The 23,618-nt window shown below is 42.4% G+C and overlaps 2 protein-coding genes across 2 annotated transcripts in view; one reads left to right on the forward strand and one right to left on the reverse strand.

Annotated features, from left to right (window-relative positions):
- ndrg2 (NDRG family member 2) overlaps window positions 1–490 on the forward strand; it is an 18,450-nt gene extending 17,960 nt beyond the window's left edge. Inside the window, exon 16 of the mRNA XM_061066368.1 lies at window positions 135–490. Coding sequence (XP_060922351.1) covers window positions 135–298 — 164 coding nt within the window. The 3' untranslated portion in view covers window positions 299–490. The remainder of the gene's footprint in view (window positions 1–134) is intronic.
- A 4,059-nt stretch (window positions 491–4,549) lies between these two features.
- On the reverse strand, window positions 4,550–6,274 carry LOC132996246 (uncharacterized). Its single transcript, XM_061066589.1, has one exon. It carries the CDS (start codon window positions 6,272–6,274, stop codon window positions 4,550–4,552), a length of 1,725 nt encoding a protein of 574 aa, XP_060922572.1.
- Between the last annotated feature and the right edge of the window lie 17,344 nt (window positions 6,275–23,618).

Consider the following 23,618-nt stretch of genomic DNA (forward strand, 5'->3'; position numbering starts at 1 on the left):
TTTCTCTCCTCCCTCCCTCCCTCCCTCTCACTCTCTCTCTCTCTCTCCCTCTCTCTCACCCCCTCCCTCTCTCCCTCTCTCTCTCCCTCTCTCTCACCCCCTCCCTCCCTCTCTCCCTCTCTCTCTCTCCGCAGTGGCTTCGTCTTGCATGACCCGCCTCTCTCGCTCCCGCACCACCTCCCTCTCCTCCTCCTACTCCATGGACGGGTCTCGCTCTCGCTCTCGCACCCTCTCCCAGGGCTCGCAGGGCGGACAGATGCCGCCGAGCCCGTCCCAGACGATGGAGGTGTCCTGCTGAAGACATAGAGTTAGAGAGCGAGGGAGAGAGTGAGTGAGAAAGAGAAAGAGAAGAGGGTGATGGTGGAAGGAAGGGAAAGACAAAGCATTACAATAACACAGGAACAAGACGAGTGGGTTTCTTATTTGTCAGTAAACGACTCCCATCATTCCCCAGAAGAGAAGAGTAGGAGCGAAGGGAGGAAGAGGGAGGACGAGGGAGGAAGAGGGAGGGAAGAAGACGACAGGAAGTTGTCCTCCACTTTTTTGCACCAAACACACGTCCTTCTCCTCACACACCCCCCCCCCCCTTCCAGCTGAAAACAAGATGGATCGGGTGGTTCTATGATAAAAGTATAAGACGTGCAGGGAGATTAGAACCAAAGGGGGGGGCGTTGCTCTCTGCCTCCCCCTGCTGGAGCCTCTGTTTAGAGCCCTTTAATTCAAACTAGGACGTCGTCTGTAGCGACCACAAATCCTTCGCGTTCACTAATAATAATAATTCTGAAAACGGTGAATTGTTGTGGATCATATTGTCGATGATGATGAAGCTGATGATGACGATGTTATAGGAAAAAAATAACACATTTCTCTTTATTACGCAATGAATTTTAAAATAACATAGATAAAAAAAGATACTATAGAAGAGATACTTATAACAACAATGTGTGTCTTACTACTTTTTAAGCTAGTTTTTATCGTGTTATTTTTATTTCTTTGAATTTTATTTTCTTATTTGTAACGTGTGTTCCGCGAGGGGCCGAAGCTGCTGATTGGTTGCGTGGTAACAGCCAATGAGAGTCATTCGAGTGACTACTTCCTGCTTGACGCTGCCGGGTTGTTCGTGTCTTCCATTCGCCTCGTGCGTGAGCGAATTCTGTTTTCACTTTCGATCGGAGGACGGAAGTTTTTATTTTCCGGAAGTTCCTGAGCGGTTAATATTTTTCTTTTATATTCTGCTTACGAACTGCGTGGGTTTGTGTGAGAGTGTGTGTGTTGTGTTGATGGATGAACGTGTCGGCAAGTGTTTGTGCGCTAAAGCTAGCTAGCACCCTTTCGTTAAGAAGCATCTGCACTCCTGTTCTACCCACCAGGGGGCGTGACATCACCAAGTAGCGAGCGAGTCGGATATTGCATTGCAGTACCAGACGTGGCCAGATGGGATCACTGTGTTTGTCAACTGGGTTGTAACTTCTTAGCCTTGCCCGTGCATGGATACCTCCGAACAAACCCAGCTAGCCTCCTTGAGCTCCGTTAGCTCCAGTAAAGATAGGCTTTATTCAACCAGTAGGGTCGGAAGAGATGTGTGTGTGTGTGTGTAAGAAAGTAAATGTGAGGTGTGTGGAAGTGTGTGTGTTCGGTAAGCACAGTTAACGAAGAGGAGAAAAGGTCTTTTAGAGAAAAGAGACGGTTTATTGGGATTTTTTGGGGCCGAAGACAAAATGTCCCAACATCAATATCTTGGCTGATACATACTCAAAAATAAAATTGTCAGTAAATAAATGTCGTCATCAGAAACAACTTTTTACACCGTCTGAAAAAGGCCACATTCCCCCGAGATGTTATCGGCCAATCAACATGTCGCTCGGGCTCTGATAGAAAAGAGAATTGATCTGTTTTGAGACCAACTCAACATCCTGTGACTTTCCTGTTATTGACAATGAAACAGCGCGTTCACTGCCGTCACGCTCGGGAGACAAGACACAGAAATGCTGTCAAGTTATTTTTCTGTTGCGTGAACCGATCTGGAAAAGCAAATGTACTGCCAAAAGGAAAAATCCCCAAAATACTGAGATTAATCAAGGGGCAGAAAATGCTTTGAGACAAAATCGATTCCACGATCCTGATATCTCCCCAGGAAGCTTCTCACTGCCCTGTTTCCAAACACCAGAATCCTCCGAGCAAATGTGCTTTTTTTTAAACTTCTGTGCACGATGTCTTTGTTCCAGTTTCTTGTGAAGAAGCAGAATCATTGTTATGAGTCCGTTGTTTTTTGTTGTTTTTTTTAATTTAAAAACCTGTTTGATGAAGCAGATTCATGATCTCGATGAAGTCTCAGATTTGTGCTCGGGACGAATTGACGATGACGATTGACACCAACCACGTGGTGAAGATCCCTTCCCGATGTGGTGTCCAACCCGAGGGATGAGATGTAGAATGTAACTGACAGGAAAACTCCAACAATTGGGCACGGAAACTTTTACCAAACAAGTGACGACGGGTGGAGCAGAGATGTGAAATTGCCAAATAAAGGAGCGGTGCTTCTTTTGCCGAGTGTGTGATTGTAAACGCTCGTCCATCTTGTCTTTGTTCTTCTCTTGATTTTGACTTTGATCACAGTTTTCTTTCCCCACGTCTCCGTGTTGGAATCCATTTCTCTGTGAAGTGTTAGCTTACCGTCCCGATGTGCTCACAAGTTAGTGTGTGATAGTTCTCGTGTAACTTTTTTAGCATTAGCACTGATAAGGGAGAATAATATAATTAACGGTAAAAAAATAATGTAAAGAGAATACAATCACATTTTAATTGTGTGGATAATTTTTCTGTGTAACACAATAAACATGAAAAAGTCAAACGTAAATATTAATAAAAGCTGAACAGAAATATCCTGTGTCCTGTTTTGATTTTTCTCAGGGGGTCAATAAAAATAAATAATTATTTTGGTTTTGCAATATATATATATAACATTTTGAGTCTGATGTAAAAAAGGAAACATCTGTTGTAGCAATATGACATTTTTGTACTTTATGAGGCAGACTTTATTAATTTCTTCCTCCATGATTACAGTACATCAGTTCATATTTTGAATTAGAAATTTGCATTAAAGTTCATATTTTGTGGAGTGGATTCCAGTTACAGATTCAGCTTCTCTTTAACTTCTGACAGTAGAACCTCTGACCTGAATCTCACACGTGACCTTTAGTAAACACAAAGGTGAAGTGGGCGTGACTGAGCTACTTTACATTTATCTCTTAGATTAGTGTGTATTATGCGCCTGATCTATGTGTGCGTGAACCACTCCGCCCGGTCGAGCTGGAGGAGAACAACCGGTCTGGGCACATTGTCTACATGCGGACGTGATGGAAACCACCTGTGTCAAGCACATGCACTTTGCAGAGACCGGAAACGAGTGTGTTTTCAGAACAATAGTGAAAATGTAGAAATTAAGAGATTAAAAAAGTACATTTGAAGGATGATGATGTAAAATGTGACTGAAGTTTAAAAAAAATTCTAAATAAACCTGATGTGTGGTTATAATGTGGATTTTTAAAGTGTCATTACGCAAACCAAAATTTATTATAATTAGTATAATTAGTATAATTATATAATTAGTATACTTAGTATAATAATATAACAGAGAAGATCATCACTGCTAAGATTGATAGTAAATTATCCAGTTTGTCAAACAGGAACCAAGTAGAAAAGTAAAAATGAAAAATCATACAGAGAGAGAGATAAATAGATAGATAGAAAAAAAGATAGACAGATAGATAAATAGATAAATAGATGAATATATAAATAGATAAATAGATAAATAGATGAATATATAAATAGATAAACAGATAAATAGATAGATACTTCTCTGGTTGACACAGTTAAAGATCTTGAGCTGATCCTGAAGCCCCAGTCGCGTCTGAGCTTTTATTTTGAAAAGCCGCCGTTGCTCCTCAGGTGCGTCGGACCCGCAGATGATGATTTGACGCAGTCGAGGACAAACTGATGTGAGACAAACGTCCTGATCCCGCAGGTCTGAGACGCACGAATCTGATCTGACACCGAGGAGCAGCTGGAGCCATGAGAGGAGACGAGGCGGTGAGTGGAGAGGACCGTGGGGATCGAACCCACGGGGCTGAGGAAGCTGTGGTTTCACCTGTTGTCCCTGTGCGGAGTGTGAACGTTGACTCGTGTTTCCTCCTCTTTGCTCCTCTCGTGTCTCACACGCGTGTTTCTCAGGAGGACGTGGCAGCGGAGACAGAAGGAGCATCTGCAGGAACTCAACCTGTGAGTAACTGGTGGGAGGTGGACTCATACTGGGAGGTGGACTCATACTGGGAGGTGGACTCATACTGGGAGATGGACTCATGTTGGGAGGTGGACTCATGATGGGAAGTGGACTCATGTTGGGAGGTGGACTCATACTGGGAGGTGGACTCATGTTGGGAGGTGGACTCATGTTGGGAGGTGGACTTATGATGGGAAGTGGACTCATGTTGGGAGGTGGACTCATACTGGGAGGTGGACTCATGTTGGGAGGTGGACTCATGTTGGGAGATTAACTCATGTTGGGAAGTGGACTCATGTTGGGAGGTGGACTCATACTGGGAGGTGAACTGGGAGGTGGACTCATGTTGGGAGGTGGACTCATACTGGGAGGTGGACTCATACTGGGAGGTGAACTGGGAGGTGGACTCATGTTGGGAGGTGGACTCATACTGGGAGATGAACTCATGATGGGAGATGAACTCAAGTTGGGAGGTGAACTCATGTTGGGAAGTGGACTCAAGTTGGGAGATGAACTCATGTTGGGAGATGAACTCATGTTGGGAGGTGGACTCATGTTGGGAAGTGGACTCAAGTTGGGAGATGAACTCATGTTGGGAGATGAACTCATGTTGGGAGGTGGACTCATGTTGGGAGATGAACTCAAGTTGGGAGGTGGACTCATGTTGGGAGGTGGACTCATGTTGGGAGGTGAACTCATGTTGGGAGGTGAACTCATGTTGGGAAGTGGACTCATGTTGGGAGGTGGACTCATGTTGGGAGATGAACTCATGTTGGGAGGTGGACTCATGATGGGAGGTGGACTCATGTTGGGAGATGAACTCATGTTGGGAGGTGAACTCATGTTGGGAGGTGGACTCATGTTGGGAGATGAACTCATGTTGGGAGATGAACTCATGTTGGGAGGTGGACTCATGATGGGAAGTGGACTCATACTGGGAGGTGGACTCCTACTGGGAGATGAACTCATGATGGGAGGTGGACTCATGTTGGGAGGTGAACTCATGTTGGGAGGTGGACTCATGTTGGGAGGTGAACTCAAGTTGGGAGGTGGACTCATGATGGGAAGTGGACTCATGTTGGGAAGTGGACTCATGTTGGGAGGTGGACTCATGTTGGGAGGTGAACTCATGTTGGGAGGTGGACTCATGTTGGGAGGTGAACTCAAGTTGGGAGGTGGACTCATGATGGGAAGTGGACTCATGTTGGGAAGTGGACTCATGTTGGGAGGTGGACTCATGTTGGGAGATGAACTCATGTTGGGAGATGAACTCATGTTGGGAGGTGAACTCATGTTGGGAGATGAACTCATGTTGGGAGATGAACTCAAGTTGGGAGGTGGACTCATGTTGGGAGATGGACTCATGTTGGGAGGTGAACTCATACTAGGAGGTGGACTCATGTTGGGAGATAAACTCATGTTGGGAGGTGGACTCATGTTGGGAGATGAACTCATGTTGGGAGGTGAACTCATGTTGGGAGGTGGACTCATGATGGGAAGTGGACTCATGTTGGGAGGTGAACTCAAGTTGGGAGGTGGACTCATGTTGGGAGGTGGACTCAAGTTGGGAGGTGGACTCATGTTGGGAGGTGGACTCATACTGGGAGGTGGACTCATGTTGGGAGGTGGACTCATACTGGGAGGTGGACTCATGATGGGAAGTGGACTCATGTTGGGAGATGAACTCAAGTTGGGAGATGAACTCATGTTGGGAGGTGGACTCATGTTGGGAGGTGGACTCATGATGGGAAGTGGACTCATGTTGGGAGGTGGACTCATGTTGGGAGATGAACTCATGTTGGGAGATGAACTCATGTTGGGAGGTGAACTCATGTTGGGAGATGAACTCATGTTGGGAGATGAACTCAAGTTGGGAGGTGGACTCATGTTGGGAGGTGGACTCAAGTTGGGAGGTGGACTCATGTTGGGAGGTGGACTCATGTTGGGAAGTGGACTCATGTTGGGAGGTGGACTCATGTTGGGAGGTGGACTCATGTTGGGAGATGATCCATATTAAACACGTTCTCCTCCTTGCTGCCTGTGGACCAGCAGCTGATCTGAGGCTGGCCTGGGCTTCGCCTCCATCCGCTGGGGTCAGGGTCAGGGTCAGGGTCACGATGGAGGTCACAGAACAGAGAGAATCTGCTGTAGTCACATGAAGTTTGTCTCGGTGGTGTTCGGTGTTTTCTGTGTTTTCTGACTCGAAGACTCTGGTACAAGTAGAATTCATTCATATCATATTTTCAGTACTAATGCAGATATGTTTCTGTCTGTTTTCTTTACCAAAAACCCGATTTTAAATTGTTTGTGACCTAAATTGAAGACGTTTGATCGATATACTAATCTGTAACTTTACCGGAGTCTGAGTAACATGTTTCTTTTGGCTCAGTGGGATTTGAACTGGATGGATTTATGAACTTGATGATGACTAAGAGTTTTTTCTGTGTGTTTTCTTTGCAGCGAGTCGTGACGTTACGACAGATGCTGAAGAAAGCTTCTCCGAACCCGTTCCTCCCCCAGTACACGGTGAGCGGCTTCACACTCATCCCTTTTATCCACCGCACCCCCAGATCCCCCCCGATCCCCCCTGACCCCCCCCTGAAGCCTGGTCTTCTCCAGTCCGGAGATGAAGGTGGACAAGGTAGTGATGGTTGAATTCTCTCTCTCTCTCTCTCTCCTCAGACTCTGGTTTCATCGCCCTCGGATTCCGGTGGATCGTCTGTGAACGAGCCTCCGAAGGTGGGAACTGAAACCAGCAGTGTGATCAACTGTGTGTGTGTTGTCGAGCCTGAGACACTCCCAGTTGTGTTGTGTTGTGTTTGTGCCGAGAGGCCACAGCAGGACTTGATTCTCCAGTTGAGTCGTGAGCGTTTTCTGTTTGATAAACATGTTTGTGTTGTTGACGCAGGACGAGGAGCCGGCTCACGTCTCAGCTGCTGCTTCACATGTGACGGACTCGAACCACCGGCACCAACACTCGGGACAGGTGAGGTTCAGCATGAGAGACACGTGGTTCAGCTCCAGAAACCATTGACACCAGTTACACACGTGAACTGGGTCAAATCCTCCTCTTCCTCACAACAGCTTGAAGAGGAAGGACAATCCTCCTCTTCCTCCCGCAGCACGAGTTAAACCTGCAGCGTTTCTTTCTCTGATCAACATCACGTGATTCAGGAAGTGACGTCCTGACACCTTGTCACCGTGTTTGTGTACAAGCAGCAACAACAACAATCTGCTCCTGAATCAGCTCCAGCTTCATAATGACTCTTACTCCAGTTGTTGCCTCAAATAGATTAAAGTAATAATCCGATTGTTTCACAGTAAGTTGTTTATATTGTAAGGTTTTACCTCACCGTGAGAAACAGTTGTGTGTTTATTTTGACAAGTGCCAAAACCTACATTTCCAGATTCCTCTGGAAGGTTGTGCTCTGTGCACGCTGCACATTTCTGCTGAGTCATGCTGTTATTCTTACACAAGGCAGAACAGGAAGTGCTTCATTAAAGTCTGGCGTTTGTTTCAGATGTTGCTGACCTCATTCAGGTGTGAGTCTAACACCTCCTCCTCTTCTGTCTTTCCTCATCAGAATGGAGTCCATGAGGACCCGGCCAGGAGGAACCCGTTCTATGCATATTACCTGGTACGTATTTTACAGAGGCGTCTGTTGTAAATCATAACAGATCAACTTTTTTAGCGAATCCCTGACGTCTATGTGTTCTACCGTCAGGAGTCGGGAAGCAAAGGTCACGTGATGGAGAACGTGGAGAGGGAAGCTTCAGAGGAAGCGAACCTGAACGACATCTTCGTGCCTCCACCTGAGTTTCAGAGCTCACCTCTGGATCTCCAGCCCGAGCTTCACGGAGAGGAACCTCAGAACGACCTGTTCCCGACCTTCGCTCCGAGCCGCGTGGAAAACCTTGTGAAGTCTGCCGATGGTCATCATCACGGTGAGACCTTAAACTCAACGGACTTATTCGACGTGAACCCGCAAACACAGACCGAGGGGGGGGTCTGTCTCCAGGCTGCTGAAGGAGCAGCTGGAGCTGAGGGGCCGAACCTCTGTGAGAAGCCTCCTCACATCTCTGTGGATCCTTCCAAAGAGGATGATCTGCTCCAGTCTTCCCAGCCCAGCGTGGAGAATCCGTTCCTTACTGGTTCCACAGATGGGTCAGATGTGTGTCCTCCTCAAGGTGGAGAACTTTCCCACACGAGTCACAAACGAGATCCCTCAAACAAACACTTTGACCTTTTTCACACGACATACAAGGAGAACCGAGATGTGTTTTCATCCACTAACACGTTTGACCCGTTCTCAAGCCCAGTGGAAAGGAATCTATTCCCAGACGTCTCCGGTCTGGACGACCCGTTCGGAGCGACTCCTTCAAAACCAGGTGACCCTTTCCAGGAGGTTTCCGCTGGGACTCCAGACCTCTTCAGTCCACTTCCCTCCACCGGACTCTCTCCACACCCGCTCAGCAGTGCATCGGAAGTGAAGCCGGACATGCTGTCGTCTCCAGATCTCTTCAGGCCAACGCCATCAGACTCTCTTCCAGCCATCCAACCAGCTTCCTCCAGCAGGTCACATGACATCGTCCTGACGACGCCTCAGGGAACCAAACATTCTATTCTTCACCCGACCCCCTTCAGTCAGGCCAGAGGTCTGTCCCCCGGTCCGGCTCCCGCTGAGTTCACTCGGGTACGTAAGAGGTCGACAGCTGTAAACATCTGTGTTAACTCCTCCCACACTGGACTCTAACTGGGAGTCTGTAGATCCCACTGGGTCACATGATCCGTTCTGATTTATATGATCTTTTATTTCTTCTTCACGAATCGACTTGCAGGCTCAGAGCATCAGACGTCCACCGAAGCCTCTTCCCCGAACTCGACCGCAGACACAAGAGAAACCGCAGATCCCAGAACTCCCACCAAAACCAGGAGGGCCACCCCCCCCTCTAAAGCCGGTATGCAGAGAAAAGATTGATCTGGTTTTAGAACATCTGGTCTTTAAGCTTTCTGTCCTAACTTGTCTTTGCCCCTCTTGTCTGGTGTCCAGGTCGAACCTCCTGCTCCTAAGACGTCTCCTAAACCAGCGTTCAGGCCGCTGCCTTCCATTCGCCGGAAACCCAAAACTCCAGTAAGTCCGTTAGATTAGATCCAATGAGCTCGCAACACTTATAATAATTCAAAAAGTCCTGTTTGGAACATGTGTAGTTATTAGCATACACCTCAGAAAGATAATTTTTCATTTCTTTTACAGCAAAGTCAACCAGTGAAACCTGAGAACTACGTGGTCTACGAGGACATCCTGCTCATCGGACAGGTCCGTCTCCACAACACAAAACTTTATTAAACATAAGACTCCATTCTGTAAACGTGTCTAATGTTTAGCATGAATATTGTGTGTGTGTGATTCTTCCTTGATTAACTACATGTATCTGCATAAAGCTGAAGTTCTATTCAAATGCCCAAACAGGAGATGTGTGTGGAAGACTGGCCTGAGGACAGTCCGCAACTTAACCCTGAATTCAGACCAGTAAGAAATCACTTTAAAAGTTTATTACATGTTCTAGAATATTATCAGTTTCTCACTAATAGTTCTGAATGTCTTTAATGCTGATGAATGTCTCAGCTCATGAATTATATATATTTATTTTCCTTCAAGTCTGGAAGGTTAAGACTGCGGCGAGAGTCCATGAAGGTAAGAGACGGATCCGTCCTCTAGTTAACACTGATTGTTTTCAAGTGTAGAAAGAGAAACTATAGAAGCTTGAACTTTCAGGTGAAGATGGACGATGATGGAGGAAGTGGGGAGGACCAGGATGCTTCTGGGAATCCAAGCAAGGTAAAATCTGACTCAGCACCCAATGATTCAACTTGATATATTTTCTAGAGTGTAAACTTATGTTCTGTACAAACATCTATTCCAGAAAAGGGACAAGAACCTGAGGATGTCCCTTCTGTCCAGAAGAGGCACGAAGGTAAGTCAGCTCCTGTGAAACCTCAGCGTCTCTGCGTGTGCACGAGTCCGAACGATGCTTCTGCTCTTCACTCTGCAGGAGAAGGTTCCTGAAGACATGAAAGAGGGGCGGAGCCAGACACTGTCCACCCCCCCAAGGTCCCCCAAGGTAACTGTCCTCGTGTCTGGAGTTCAACTGTCCCTCAGCATGTGTGGCCAGAAGATATGTTAAATCTAACTGTGCATCACGATTCAATGAATAAGAAGATTGTGTTTTGTTTTATTTGAGACAAACAGGCCACCTGCTACTTTTTCTATTATAGAGATGGAATATAAATATAATCTGTGCAGATACATGGAGACATAAGAACAATGTGCTCAGATTAACAGTGAGTGCTTCCATCTCTCAGGAGTATTCCTCAGAAGAGCAGCAGGCGGCAGTAGAGCAGGAAGATGAGCTCAACGGGCTGGACTACAGAGTAGGATTCATTATTATCTTCTCCATATTAATGAACAGGATTAGTAAATGGAAAATGATTTTCTAATGTTTAATTTTCAATCACCAGAAGAAACCTCTGAAGAACAAAGTGACTCAGCTGCTGAGACGAGCTTCCACCAAGACTGCAGTGCGGGGGGGAAAGAGCCCGAGCGAAAATTCACTCAAAGAAACAAAGGTTTGTCAACTGGAGTTTATTACATGTCTTCTATTTAAATGGATATGATCTTTACACCGTGTTATACATGTGACTGTTTCCACCGACTTCACTTTATATCCCAAACGTTTTCATCAAAGTATCATGTGACAGTTTTAAATAAGAAACACTCGTCAATAAACAACAGTCGAAGGACCAGCGTCAATCAGACTTTATTGATATTTAGTTATTTCCTAAAAACAAAGTGTAACACAAAGAGCTGGACATAGAAACGATCCAACACAAAGACACATATACACACATCTACACACAAGCACACGTACAAAAGAAATAACAGACACCGGCAGAATTAATATCTAAAATACAAAATAGCAAAATGAAATGAAGGAAAATATGAAGAAAATAATGTAATAAGTCCATTTCAACTGTTTGTGTACAGACGTTGGATGAAGTGCAAGGTGCGACTGGATACACTCCTCAGAAAGGATCAAAGGTAGCATCGGGGATTTGAGTGTGTGACGTGTATTTGTACGATGTGCGTGTGTTTTGATTGTGTAGCTACGTGTAGTAACTGTGTTTTTCTGTCTCATTCTGCGACGTGTTCTCTTAAATCACTCGAAGGATCGTGTGTTCGAGGACTGGGAAGAGATCAAAGGCTTCAGTCCTCAGTCAACAAGCAAGGTGAAAAACACACAATGACTTTCACGACAACTTTAATGTGTAAACTCAGGTTTTTATCTATTGATACCAGGCTATATGTTTTTATTCATATTCAGAACAACATGCTAACCTAAGACTTTATCATTTTTCAGACCACATACTAACTAATGACTTTTTTATCATATTTAGAACGTAGATAACATTTGAGTGTAACATATTTTTTGCCCTACTTGAAATTACATTTTCATGTGTTACTGTACTATCAAATGTTTTACTTTTATTTAATATATTTTGTAGGCCTCACTTTAAGAATTGAGACGACAACAAAATATAACATTTATTTGGGAAAACTTCTATAAAAAGAGGCGCAATTTCATCCAGCAGCTTCCCACTGGAACCAGTGAGCAGCTCCTGGAACACAAAGACAAACAGAAACAGTTAAAATATCAACAGTACAGAATGATATACAACAGATAGAATGTTAGGATGAGTGTATATTATGTAAGCATTCATCTTAGGATGTTTATTAGTCGGCATTTACAATCTGAGAAGTTGTAGTTTGACTGTTTGTCAGAAACAGGGGAAGATGTTGTGACTTCTATGCTGCAGAGTTTTCAAAGTAAAAGCTCCTGACTTGTGTGATAACCGGTTTGAAATGTGTTTCTCAGGGAAGTTTCATGGGCGACAGGAACTTCCAGGAAACAGAGGAAGATTTCTATGGATACGACGACTTGAAACCCGTAAGTTTCTTTTCTCTCAGTTTTGTCTTTGAACCTTTTAAACCCGGTTTTCACCGATTGGGCTTTTTCCTCCTCATCAACAGAAGAAACCAGCGAAGATGAAATTCCTGCACAAGAGTCATCGAGGCTCGAAGGTAAATGGGATTTATTTTGTCTTGTAGCTGATTCTGCTGAATTAGTGTTTTTCACTCATTCCTCTGATGCTGGTGAATCAGGAGAACGTTCTGGACGAGTTTACTTCTCAGAGGAAGAAGAGCAGCTTGTCAGTGGAGGAGCTGGAGGGGGAGGAGCTCTACGGGATGGAATACTCCAAACAGGTATTCTATAACCACAACCAGTATTTTACCACTTTGTCATGATACTAATAAACTCTTTGTTGCTCTTATCAGAAAAAATCCAAACATAAAGGTTTGCACAGCCTTCAACCCAAAGCTAAGGCGAGCTACAATACATCCAGAGAGAGTGAGGCGATGGGGCGGAGCCACCACACGCCGCAGCACGCATCGCACGTACGCTCACCGGTGGTTCGATGCCCGATACAAACATTACACATCGCTGTGAACTCCAGTTAAACTTTTCCTTCTGGTTCCATCTCTGCAGGAAGACTTTGCAGAGGACGAATTCTCAGAGAATCTTTCCTCGAGTAGAGGAGAGATGTATTACAGTGAACAATATTTAGACGACACCTCCAAACCGGTAGTTTCCTCAACCTGTTATATATATATTTATATATAGTTTGTGCTGCGTCTCCATTTAACAATGAAAGTGATTGTCAAACTTGTTTTTTGTAACAGAAGAAGTCCCTGAAACTCAAAGGCTTCAAAAAGCACAAGACTAAGGTTTGTCACTTTGTCTCGTTTCTGATTGTAAAGACGGACAAGAGGAGCACCGGCTAACTTCTCCTGTTTGTGTTGTGTTGTGTTGTTGTGTGTTGTTTTCTCGGCAGAGCAAAGACACGCCTCCAGAGTGGGAGGATCCATCTGGATTTACGTCGGGTGACTTCATGTCCGAGGCTGCAATGGTTCGTTCTGGATTCTTTAGAGATCTCCATCCCTGTGGCGTCTCGTGATCCTTAGATAAACTTCACGTGGTTTTCATGTCCTCCACTCGTTGACTGTTTTGCTCTCTGATTCTCTAATGAGTACGTTTATGGAAAATCACATGTTCCAGAATCATTATATGAACAGTAAAAGGTATAATAATTAACAAAAAGTTAAATCCAAGTATGTTTAAGACCATAATGGGTGAAAAATGAATAACGTACGTGGTGAAGTAATATTAATAATTCTGAGTTATCTCCACAAGGCGCTGGTGTGAAATGATTGAGCTGTTGTCTCGTTATCTTCTTCTCCATCGATCCTGATGAGACACGAGGCTGGAGAAGAAACACTCACACTAACAGACAGTGGAGAGAAATGTTTCAGTTTTTTATGATGAATCCTTCAGAGGACAGTGAAATATTAACAATAACATTGTGTCCTGCAGGCGGAGTGGATGGCGGCTCAGCAGGATGAACGAGCTATGGCCGGTTTTCAGGAGGACGACGAGGACGGGGTCAGTTTCCTTTAGCAATCATTTATTAATATTCTGCTCCATCTCCATGTTTTTCCTGTGAACTCGTCTAACGCTGTTTCCTGCTCTGGTCCCAGGACACGGACAGTTTGATGGAGTGGTGGAACACCGTGGAGCGTGAGTCACTTCTTTCATTTTTATCATATTTAGAACAACATAATTAACCTATGACTTTTTGATCATATTCAGAACGACATGCTAACCTATGACTTTTTTATCAAATTTAGAACGACATGCTAACCTATGAATTTTTTTTATCGTATTTCGAACAACATACTAACCTATGACATTTTTTTTATCGTATTTCGAACAACATACTAACCTATGACATTTTTATCAAATTTTAAACGACATGCTAACCTATGACTTTTTTATCAAATTTTAAACGACATACTAACCTATGACTTTTTTATCATATTAAGAACGACATACTAACCTATGACTTTTATCATTTTAAGAACAACATACTAACCTATGACTTTTTAATCATATTCAGAACGACATGCTAACCTATGACTTTTTATCATTTTCAGAACGACATGCTAACCTATGACTTTTTATCATATTCAGAACAACATGCTAACCTTTGACTTTTTTATCATATTCAGAACGACATGCTAACCTTTGACTTTTTATCATATTTAGAACAACATACTAACCTATGACTTTTTTTATCATATTCAGAACGACATACTAACCTATGACTTTTATCATTTTAAGAACAACATACAAACCTATGACTTTTTAATCATATTCAGAACGACATGCTAACCTTTGACTTTTTATCATATTTAGAACAACATACTAACCTATGACTTTTTTTATCATATTCAGAACGACATACTAACCTATGACTTTTTTATCATATTTAGAACAACATACTGACCTATGTCTTTTTTATCATATTCAGAACAACATGCTAACCTATGTCTTTTTTATCATATTTAGAACGACATACTAACCTATGTCTTTTTATCATATTCAGAACGACATGCTAACCTTTGACTTTTTTATCAAATTTTAAACGACATACTAACCTATGACTTTTTTTTATCATATTCAGAACGATATGCTAACCTATGACTTTTTTTTATCATTTTCAGAACGACATACTAACCTATGACTTATTTATCATATTCAGAACGATATGCTAACCTATGACTTTTTTATCATATTCAGAACAATATGCTAACCTATGACTTTTTATCATTTTCAGAACGACATGCTAACCTTTGACTTTTTTATCATATTTAGAACAACATGCTAACCTATGACTTTTTTATCAAATTTTAAACGACATGCTAACCAATGACTTTTTATCAAATTCAGAACGACATGCTAACCTATGACTTTTTTATCAAATTTTAAACGACATACTAACCTATGACTTTTTTATCATATTAAGAACGACATACTAACCTATGACTTTTATCATTTTAAGAACAACATACTAACCTACGACTTCATGTGTTTCAGAGTGGGACGAGCTGCCGTCGGACGACGAGAGTCGAGTGGAACACGAGGACGAGTCCAGGTGCGTCTGTGTTCAGGAACCAGAGCCGGACCGATTTACATTCACTGGTTTTCTCTAATAAAGAAAACTAATTGAACCAGTTAAACCTTGTTTGATAACGACGTCGTAGGAATCATCGAAAGTCTTTTAACTAAGATTTGATGTTATCTGTTGCCATGGTGACGGGGTGTAAAGCGTGTGTTTGGCCTTCCAGGTCTTTCAGCATCTTAGCGGACAAGGTCCACCGCGGCCTGCGAGTCTTCAACAAGGTCTTCACGGAGCGAGCGGAGATCCTGTGGCAGTCCATCATCCTGCTGCACGCCATCACCGACGACATCAGCGACTACCACAAGAAAGCCAAGGCTGCCGGCATCACCACCGCCGCTGTGGGGGGCGTGGCGGCCGTCGCGGGCCTGGCTCTGGCGCCCTTCACCTTGGGCGTCTCCCTGGTGATTACAGCGGTCGGCGTCGGGGTGGCGACGGCCGGAGGAATCGCTTCGGCCTCCATGGCCTCGACTGATAGCTCCAACAACATGCACGACAGGAAGAAGGTGAGTGGACACGGTGACCTTTGACCCTGGATGTGTACACGTGCAATACGGGAAGAGGTGTTGAGATCGTGATACCAGATCCTAGGTTTACACACTGAGCCGATATATACGTCTGTTATGATATATAGATGAAGATGTACAAACTTAATCCAAGCTCCATATATTCTTTGTATTTATAGTTATTTTAAAAATGATGGTTAAACTGTAAAGTGTCAGGACTCAATTACGTTTCTTTGTCTTTGTAGTTTTAATAACTTTCAGAAACACTGCACATTTTTCTTTTAGATAGATAGATGGATAGATAGATAGAGTACTTTATTCATCCCCGAAGGGAAATTAAGTCGTCATAGCAGCCGGTATATTTGAATACAATAAAATACAATACAATTGAATATAATAGAAAATATTGAGGTAGGAAGAATAAAAACAGAAACACAAGATAAATAGGTAGATAAGGTGCAGTGGCAAGATGATGGTAATAGTACTGATGATATGATGGCAATGTTATTGTTAGACAGTATATAAAAATAGTACAGTATATATAGTATATAATATAACATAATATATATTTATATATGATAGTATTTATACCAATATAATAGCAGTATATAGTGATAATGGCAGCAACAGTATATATAATAATAATAGTAGTAATAATATAATAATAATAATTATAATTATAACATGTACACATGTATAAATATGTGTATATATATATATATACACAAAGAATATACAGAGAGTATGATATAATATATGATATATATAGTAGAGGTATAAATATAAGTATTTGACTATACAATATGTAATATAATATACTATGAGTGTAGGAATATGTAGACAGAGTGTGCAAAAGACAATATTATTGTATAAAATGATATATAATATCAATATGATTTATATTAACACATATCACATATGATGTGAAGTAAGTGAACTAACCCTAACCCTTTAAATATATATGTATATCTATCGATCTATTGTTATTCACTTTTTCCAAATATCCATGGTCTAGATTTCTGATATTTAACCCAAGGATGTGACCTTCCTGACCACTAGGTGGAGATAGCGCTGAAGGAGTATGAAGGCCACCTGCTGGACCTGGGGAAGATCCTCCACTTCATCGATAAGGGTTTGTACAAACTGCGCGGCCACCCGTTCCTGCGCTCGGGCACCCAGCACTACTCCGAGGACTGGGAGACTCGCCGGGCGGTCCAGATCATCAGCCTGGTGGACGTGCCCGTGATGCGAGCCACGGAGGTCACGGACGGCGCCATCGCCGCGGTGCAGGGCCTCTTCAGAGGGATGGACAAGTTCTTCGTGAAGGACTCTCGCGAGCTGAAGAAAGGCGCCAGGACAGAGGTGGTGTGGGAGATCAAGAGCGTGGCCAACGTGCTGAACACGGCGGTGGTGGAGCTCAACACCATCAGGGAGGAGCTGCAGGACGCCACGGGAAGCGTGTGACCCTCCAGCTGGACACTGTAGGTGGAGATAGCTCTGCTAGATCAACAGCGCCCTCTCCTGGCTGAGTGCATGCTCCCACGTGGACTTATACTGACATCAGATTCTGGACTTCATCAGAAATGAGGGTAAATTCCAGTCCAATGCAATAGTGTAAAGATTTTAATAATAAACAGAGGTATTTATGCAGCTGTGGATTCATATGTTTTCAGTTCACTGGTGAAAATAACAGGGAATTCTTGATTAGTTTGTATAATGTGATTTAAAGGGTGTGGTCACAGATTTTTAAATGATTTGTCACTTTATGCACGAGGAGAACAAATAACAAAATCGTTTTAAACTCACAAAGATTGAATTTCTCAGAGGTCGACTGTATTGAGTTGTAATGTCGGTTGTTTTTATTATTTTTGTCGAATCTACATATTGGATATCGGTGGAATGAAGCAGGTTCTTAGTGGATTTACAATTTAACGTTTCACTCAAGTTAGCACATTGATTTTCTGGAATTAAACTTGATTTTTTGTTCATTAAATAGAAAATGTTACAATATTCCTGTTTAATCAGGGTAATTCATCTTAAATGTATAATTTTATGTCATTGCTTCATTATGTAATTGTTGTTTATGTCGGTTTGAAAGAGTCGAACAATATCTTTTATTTTTACAGTGCTCGTGTGTTTGAGCTGTAAAGATTAGTAAACATTTCTATCTCCGTAGATTCAGATTTGATGCGGCTCCCGAGAGGAATGTTCATGTGAAGGTATAAAGATATTTTATTTTGTCATATTCAGGTATTATTTTATGCGAATAAAGAAGTTGTGAATGTGTCCAGGTTGTTTATTTGGACTCAGGTGATCATCTCTCTCCTACTTCCTGTGTTTGTTTGTGTTCAGGTTACAAATCTAATTTCAATATTTTACCAAAGTCAACACATTAAATACAATACTACAATCCTGGTTATAGAGCTAAATGTATCAAGGGAATTTGAAGGCTGTTTTATGCAATAATGAAAATATTAAATTAAATTTGTATAATGTAAGATATCTGTGCCTCGAATCTTTTGGTTTTACTTTTAATTGTTTTCACTGAAAAGTATTGTAAGGTAAATAAAAAGTATCGTTGAATTACAGTAGTTAATAAAAAAACTCATAAAACTTTACTCTTCAATCTTGGAAGTATTATTTTTAAAGGATTTCAGGTGAGATTATTTTCTCCTACTGTTTGAATTGAACTATTTAATATTATAACAATAAATAAGGAATTAATCCATCTGCTTTTTCCCATTAGACCCTGAAACATCTGTAAAGGTTCTGACTGGTTCTTGTTCCAGTTTCTTCTTCTGTATGTTTGATTTTAACTTTGTATTAAATAAAACATCTTCATCTACTTTAACGATGAATTAGAAAATAAAAAGTGAAAAGTTTGAGATACGAGAATTTATTTACATGTAAACAACGAGGGACGGGGCCACGCCCAGTATCACAGCTGTTGTAACTGACAGGAAGGTGTTTCATTGTGTCTCATGGAATCGGACCAGGTGAGTTTCCAGCTCCGCCTCATCAGTTTCTGGTCAAACCGGTTTGACTCCGGATCCTAGGGAAGTGAAGTTGTGTTGTTTTTGTGTAGTTTGTGTTTGTACCGGCGACTGTGCGACCTTGATTTAGAGCGAGACACCAAACTGCGTTCAAAATTCTGCCAATTTACAGTTTCGTTGTCGTTTGCGAACTAAAACATTGATGGAACTTCTCAGAAAGTTGTCACCGTACATGTGGATTCACGTTGTTCAATTCGTCTGCTTCACTTTCAGCAGAAACTCACATGCAGCGTCACGATTTAACTTTTGTTGGTCGCTGCTTGTGTAACTCTGCCACTAGCCGGACGTTACAGAGCAACCACGTCACTCGTCAGTTAAAGTGAAAATTTAACCGAAACCTGTTCGTACGAAGAACGAAAGTTCAGCCGAATCTTTCACCAATACCCGAATGTACACTAAATCACAAAAAATACACCTAACGAAGTCTGTAACTCTTAAAATATGTGTAATACCTTATATTGCTAAATATTTGAACGGAGTTTGGGAATTTTACACTTAAAACTTTAATTTAGGTTTAATTAAAATCACAAGTTTAGCTAAAAACATATTGACTGGATTTTTACATTAAGACAAAACAACACACAGCTTTAAAACATTACTATGAATAATCTGTAACTTTTCATATGAACTGCTTGTATCTTTATCTGCCAACATATTGAACAGTTTGGTTTTGACTTCTCTAAAACGCTATGAAGCTGATAATCAATGCAATGTTTACATAGCTGCAACTTTATATGAATTAAAATCCTGTTTTCTTCTGGTCCTCATGTAAAACACTTCATGTATCGTAGCAATGAACATGTTCAGAAGAGAAAAAAGCTCCACAGCCCAAACGCCAGCGCTGCCACCAAGACCCAGCAAGGAGGTGTGTATTAAATACAAGATATGAAATATGATGTTAAGATGTTTAGGATATTGTGCGTTTAATGGAGGCGTGTTGTGTGTCGAGCAGGAGCTGGATCATCCCGTCGCTCACAGCCTGAACCCGAAGGAACCAGAGGCGACCGCAGACTCACAGGTAAATAACAACAATCACAATAAAGTATTTTAATAACTGTTAAATCAGGAGTGGTTCTCCGGTACCAGGACGTTTATCAGTATAAATAAAATGATGAAGTAAACAAACACTCCTGGTTTTGCCTGATAACAAAATACAAACAGCTCAGATAGAATCAGGAATTTGCTGCGTTTTGAATGTTCTCTGTAATTTGTTGTGGTAGGAAAACAACAATGAGGTCAAACAGGAAGTGAACCCAAAGACCAAGGTGAGAACAAGTCACTCTTACTGAATCTGAAATGTGGGGAGTTTCTGTGGCTTATAAAGAATATTTGAGTATAATCAGTCGATAATATAATGAATCTGTTTCTATAACCTCAGAGGTCGGGGGTGATGGGGGTGATGCAGCAGGTCAATCCCTTCAAGTCCACCTCACAGGTACCAAGCAGTTTGAGTGTGTAGTGAAGGTTTTGTGTTGTTTGATTTAACGTGTTGTTGATTTAACGTGTTGTTGATTTAACGTGTTTGTTGTGCAATAGTAGGTAGATTTGACGTTAGCTAATTATTACTAATCATGAAATATGATTATTAAAATAATAAAATTATTTATTACAAATAATTAAAAAAGATAAGGCTATCACTTAAGAATAGTAAAATAATCAATTAGAAATGATAAGGTTATCTATTAAGAATAGTTAAATAATTAATGAAAACAATACAATTATCAATTAAGAATGATACACTCTGTAATATTTACTTATCGTAGGGGGGCACCACCCTGGTTACAGGGACCAACGAGTCAAACTATAATTATCAGTCTCATAATGATAAATGTCAAATCAATAATCTCAATATTTTAATATTAATGATTATTTAATAAACAATGAAGGCTTTGAGTTCGAGCACAGGCAATCATAATCCAGCTGCAATCACATACATATGCACAAATAATCACAGACTACAGATACTTTAATTACAAAAGCATTTATTGAAAAGGGGAAATAAAGTTATAATGTTATTCAATGATTCATCATTTTAACAAGCTCCAATATTTCAAAGATAAACACAGCAGCAGCACTTATCACAATTCAGAAAATACATGTAAAACCTGCGGTCTACCTATGTATGTCTGTCTCTATGTGTGTGTGTGTCTGTGTCAAAGTGTCTCTGTGTGTGTGTGTGTGTCTATGTGTGTGTGTGTGAAATAAAGTTAGTGTCATTTGAACAAAAGGATGCCACATCTTTGATGGAAATAAAAGTTTTCAGCCTACAGAGGGTTCAAATTTAAAGCACCCCGAAAATCATAGTGAAAAAGTGATGTGGCAAGCTTGTCCATTTTGCCAAAATTAAATTTCTGCAACTCAAAATGCTTCTCAATATCTTGTGTGGCCCCCACGTGCTTGTATGCATGCTTGACAACGTCGCGGCATGCTCCTAATGAGACAACGGATGGTGTCTTGTGGGATGTCCTCCCAGATCTGTCTAAGGGCATCAGTGAGCTCCTGTAAAGTCTGAGGAGCAACCTGGCGGCGTCTGATGGACCGAAACATAATGTCCCAGAGGTGTTCTATCGGGTGTAGGTCAGGTGATCGTGAGGGCCGTTCAATTGCATCAATTTCTTCATCCTCCAGGTACTGCCTTGTTGGGGAAGAGGCCCCATTGAGCTGAGTTTTCAACAATGAGTCATAAAACTTGAGACTAGCCTAGGGAAACCCCTCACAATAAAATTCCAGCATGGAGATCTTATCTCCATGTGAGAGAAAATCACTTCCTGGGTCCCCCACTGTAAGCCACTCCTTGAGACTTGACTTCTGACCTTTCAATTGGCCGAAGGCCACACTGACCCCTGACCCTCCTCCAATTATTTAATGATTCATCATCTTAACAAACTCCCATATTTCAAAGATCACAACAGCAGCAGCATTTATCACAATTTAGAAAACACATGTATTCATCTATGTGTATCTGTGTGTGTGTGTATCTGTCTGTGTCTATCAATGTGTGTGTGTGTGTGTGTGTGTGTGTGTGTGTGTGTGTGTGTGTGTGTGTGTGTGTGTGTGTGTGTGTGTGTGTGTGTGTGTGTGTGTGTGTGTGTGTGTGTGTGTGTGTGTGTGTGTGTGTGTGTGTGTGTGTGTGTGTGTGTGTGTGTGTGAGAGAGAGAGAAAAAGAAGGGGGCGTGGCGATGACGCAGTCACGTGGTGACGTCACATCTAAGATGGAGGCAGACAATGACTCAAGGAGTCATTAGCTTAAAACTCTCAAAATGGCCGCTTTGGAAGTTAGATCCAGAATGGGAGGAGAGAGAGAGAGAAGGCGTGGCAATAATAGACTCTCAAGATGGTGGTTTAACTGGCGTTATTCAAAATTGAGTTTATGTTAATGACCATGTGGCCTGAGCCCACAATGGCGGTCGCCACATGAATTACACAAAGGGATTTTCAGACAAAGAGAATTTCTTATCTCTGCTTGGCTTTGGGGCCGAAATGCTTCCAGATGTGTTCAGCCTCTCTAAGTATAGATTTATCTATATGACATGAACTGTATATACAGATCGGAACGTTTGTGTAAAACAGGTTCAGGAGAAGAGAGAGAGAGCGCATGCAAGGAGAGAACGAACTCTTAAAAATATGCCGGAGATCAGTTAACAGTGGTTTCAACCCTCAGCCCTCAAGCGAACGTTGTGGGCTGATGTTCTGATCGGTAAAATCACTGCAGACTCACACAGACGTTAACAGGCTTTTCTCGCGGCGCTTATTCACTGTAACACAAAACATTGCCGTCAAACCGGAAACCGGAAGTAGCGGCTCGGAGTAGCCGGCTCGTCACGGCTAAAACAATGAAGAAACACGGAGGTTCCGCAAGCAAATAACAAAACGCTTCATATTAAAAATAACATCTGCCCAGACAGTTTAAGCCTCTCTTACTGTAACCATGGTTTCGTGGGGTGCATGCGCGTTCCGCGCGAATATCCCGGAAGTCCAGTGAACAGCTTGTGGTCTCTCTGACGAGCTCCCGTGAGCACCGCAGCTGGCTCCGTGACGGGATGAAGCGTGGTCTTCTTCTTCAGGGATGTGCGGCTGCGTGGAGCCGGTTGAAGATCGTGTGGGAAAAAGAAAGTCTGTGGAAAGTGCCGGAGTCCGTCCCGCGGGTGCACTTTCCTGTTTCGGTCCTTCAAGTTAAAACAGCAAAAAGTCCTATCAGAATAAAACTTCGACTGAGATAAAAGAAAGAAATGAAATGAGTTAAAATAAACGTCTTATCGCCTCCATTAGATTGCTGGGTTAATTAGGAAGACCCCCGGGGGGGGGGGGTCTAGTACAACGTCAGCATCGGAGTAGAAGAGAGAGATTTCTGGGAGCACAGGGGTTTTGTACCCCTGAGAGGAGGCCAACCTCCTTGGAGGAGGGGTCAAGGGTCAGTGTGGCCCTCGGCCAATTGAAAGGTCAGAAGTCAAGTCTCAGGGAGCGGCTTACAGTGGGGTCCTTTGAAGGACCCAGGAAGTGATTTGCTCTCACATGGAGATGTGGTTTTTTTTTTATGTGAGGGGTTCCTCTCGGCTGGTCTCAAGCTTTATGACCCATTGTTTGATGGTCAGCACACTGGGAGTCTCCCCCAACATGTTGTTGGATTTAACATGTTGTTGATT

The sequence above is a fragment of the Limanda limanda genome, chromosome 22 (assembly GCF_963576545.1).
Source record: "Limanda limanda chromosome 22, fLimLim1.1, whole genome shotgun sequence".
In the NCBI taxonomy this organism is placed as follows: domain Eukaryota; kingdom Metazoa; phylum Chordata; class Actinopteri; order Pleuronectiformes; family Pleuronectidae; genus Limanda; species Limanda limanda.

What these genes read in the sequence shown, in the direction of transcription:
- LOC132996246 (XM_061066589.1), bottom strand. Translation starts at nt 6,274, where the DNA reads ATGAGTCCACCTCCCAACATGAGTCCACCTCCCAACATGAGTCCACTT.